Raw genomic sequence first — 1,790 nt, 5'->3', positions numbered from 1 at the left:
TTAATTGCGATAGTTGTCATTTCCTGTCAGCTGAAACACACGTCCTTTGCCCATCTTGTTATCTGCTTCCTTCCTTGGTGGCGGTGGCGGATTGTGCGGACAATTCGAAATCTTATGTCCTACTTCTCCGCAATGAAAACAAGCACCTGTATTCCAATGACAGACTTTGTCCGGATGATTCTTGCCGCACCTGGTACACGTCTCTCGATCACCTTGACCCCCGATGTTATCGTACACGTGTGGCTTCTTGAGTGGTCCCCCTTGAAAAGATTGCCCACTAGTTTGAGTGAACCGCCTCTTATTCCAACTGCCAGACGCCTTTTCAGATTCTGCCAAGCCCCTTTCGATCACTAACGCCTTGTTGAGGACAGCCTCGTACGTCTGAAGTTCAAACGACGCCACTGAATTCCTGATGTCACTTCGAAGTCCCTCCTCTAATCTTCGTGCTCGACTGCTCTCATCTGCTACTAGGGTCGACGCGTACTTCGCAAGCTTTGCAAATTCTGCTTCGTATTCAATGACGGTTCTTCCACCTTGTTGAAGTCGAATGAAGTCCCTCTCTTTCTGCAGACGAACTGTTCTCGGAAAGTACTTGTCCTCTAAAGCCTTCTTGAACTTTGCCCAAGTGTACGGTTCATGATTTTCTTTAAGATTTGTCGTCTCATTCTTCCTCTTTTCCATAAGCCACCAGTCGTAAGCGCTTCCTTGCAATTGGTACACAGCTAAGGTCACCTTCTGTTCCTCATTGCTCCCCAGAAGTCCGAAAGCTTTTTCCATCTCTTGGATCCACATCTCAACGATAGCCGGGTCTGTAGCTCCATCAAAAGTTGGCGGGTTCAAACGCTTGAATTGAGAGACGATGTTGGGCTTCGGTTGCTGATTCACAAGTACAGCTAGAGTTTCAGCCAGCTGGTCAAAGACGTTTCCTCCTTCATCATTATTGCCCTGATTTTCATTGTTGTTCTGATTTTCTCCATCCATCTTTACTAGAACACACAAAACAAATTCTAAACTTATAGTCAATAATCAAAAAAAACACAAAAGTCAAACATATCAAATAATCACACAAATAAATGCCCTAAATCCAAAATAATTTTCTAAGACCTATACGATAGTCTAAAGGATCGCATCCTAGGGAATGTACTAGTCCCATACCTAATACACTCCGAAGGACAGCCTGCTCTGATACCAACTGTAACGACCCGCACTTCCGGACCATTAACTCTAAAATCGAAACTAAAAGCAAATACAATTTCTTGATTAAAAAGTCTATTACAGAGGTCACTATTACAAAAGCGCAGCTAAAAGCGGAAGTCCAAAAATCAATCTACTCCAAAACTAAGGTCCTCGAACTCCAATGCTATACAACTCGAATCTCGGACGAAACCTGAAATTGTAAGAATGAGCTATACAGCCCAGCAAGAGACCAATCGATCCAACTAGTAGGCCAAGTAACACACACACATATAACAAAATACACCGATAATCTATACGATACGATATACGAAACACACACTTTCGATACACATTCTTATTCTTATTCGATACACATAGCACATAAACAACAATAATTCAAAATCCATAATTCATGCCACGATCACTACAACCCGGTGATAACGGTCCTAAATTTTCTCAAAACTGTCACTACAATCCGGTGACTGCGGTCCTAAGTTCTTATTCGATATTTTCACAAACCATGGCACAAATCAAAGATCTCAAATTATCGTCCAGACATCACATATATATAATAATACATATACTATAACACATAATACTTTCAAATATATCAT

The 1,790-nt window shown here is 41.7% G+C and overlaps 1 protein-coding gene across 1 annotated transcript; it reads right to left on the bottom strand.

The window, feature by feature from the left end:
- LOC141677749 (uncharacterized) lies at positions 1-981 on the bottom strand. Its single transcript, XM_074483797.1, has one exon. The coding sequence runs from the start codon at positions 979-981 to the stop codon at positions 1-3; it is 981 nt and encodes a 326-aa protein (XP_074339898.1).
- Between the last annotated feature and the right edge of the window lie 809 nt (positions 982-1,790).

This window comes from Apium graveolens, chromosome 8, assembly GCF_009905375.1.
Source record: "Apium graveolens cultivar Ventura chromosome 8, ASM990537v1, whole genome shotgun sequence".
In the NCBI taxonomy this organism is placed as follows: domain Eukaryota; kingdom Viridiplantae; phylum Streptophyta; class Magnoliopsida; order Apiales; family Apiaceae; genus Apium; species Apium graveolens.
The sequence above is the reverse complement of the archived record's forward strand: the minus strand, read 5'-3'. Positions and strand labels throughout refer to the sequence as shown.

What these genes read in the sequence shown, in the direction of transcription:
- LOC141677749 (XM_074483797.1), bottom strand. Translation starts at nt 981, where the DNA reads ATGGATGGAGAAAATCAGAACAACAATGAAAATCAGGGCAATAATGAT.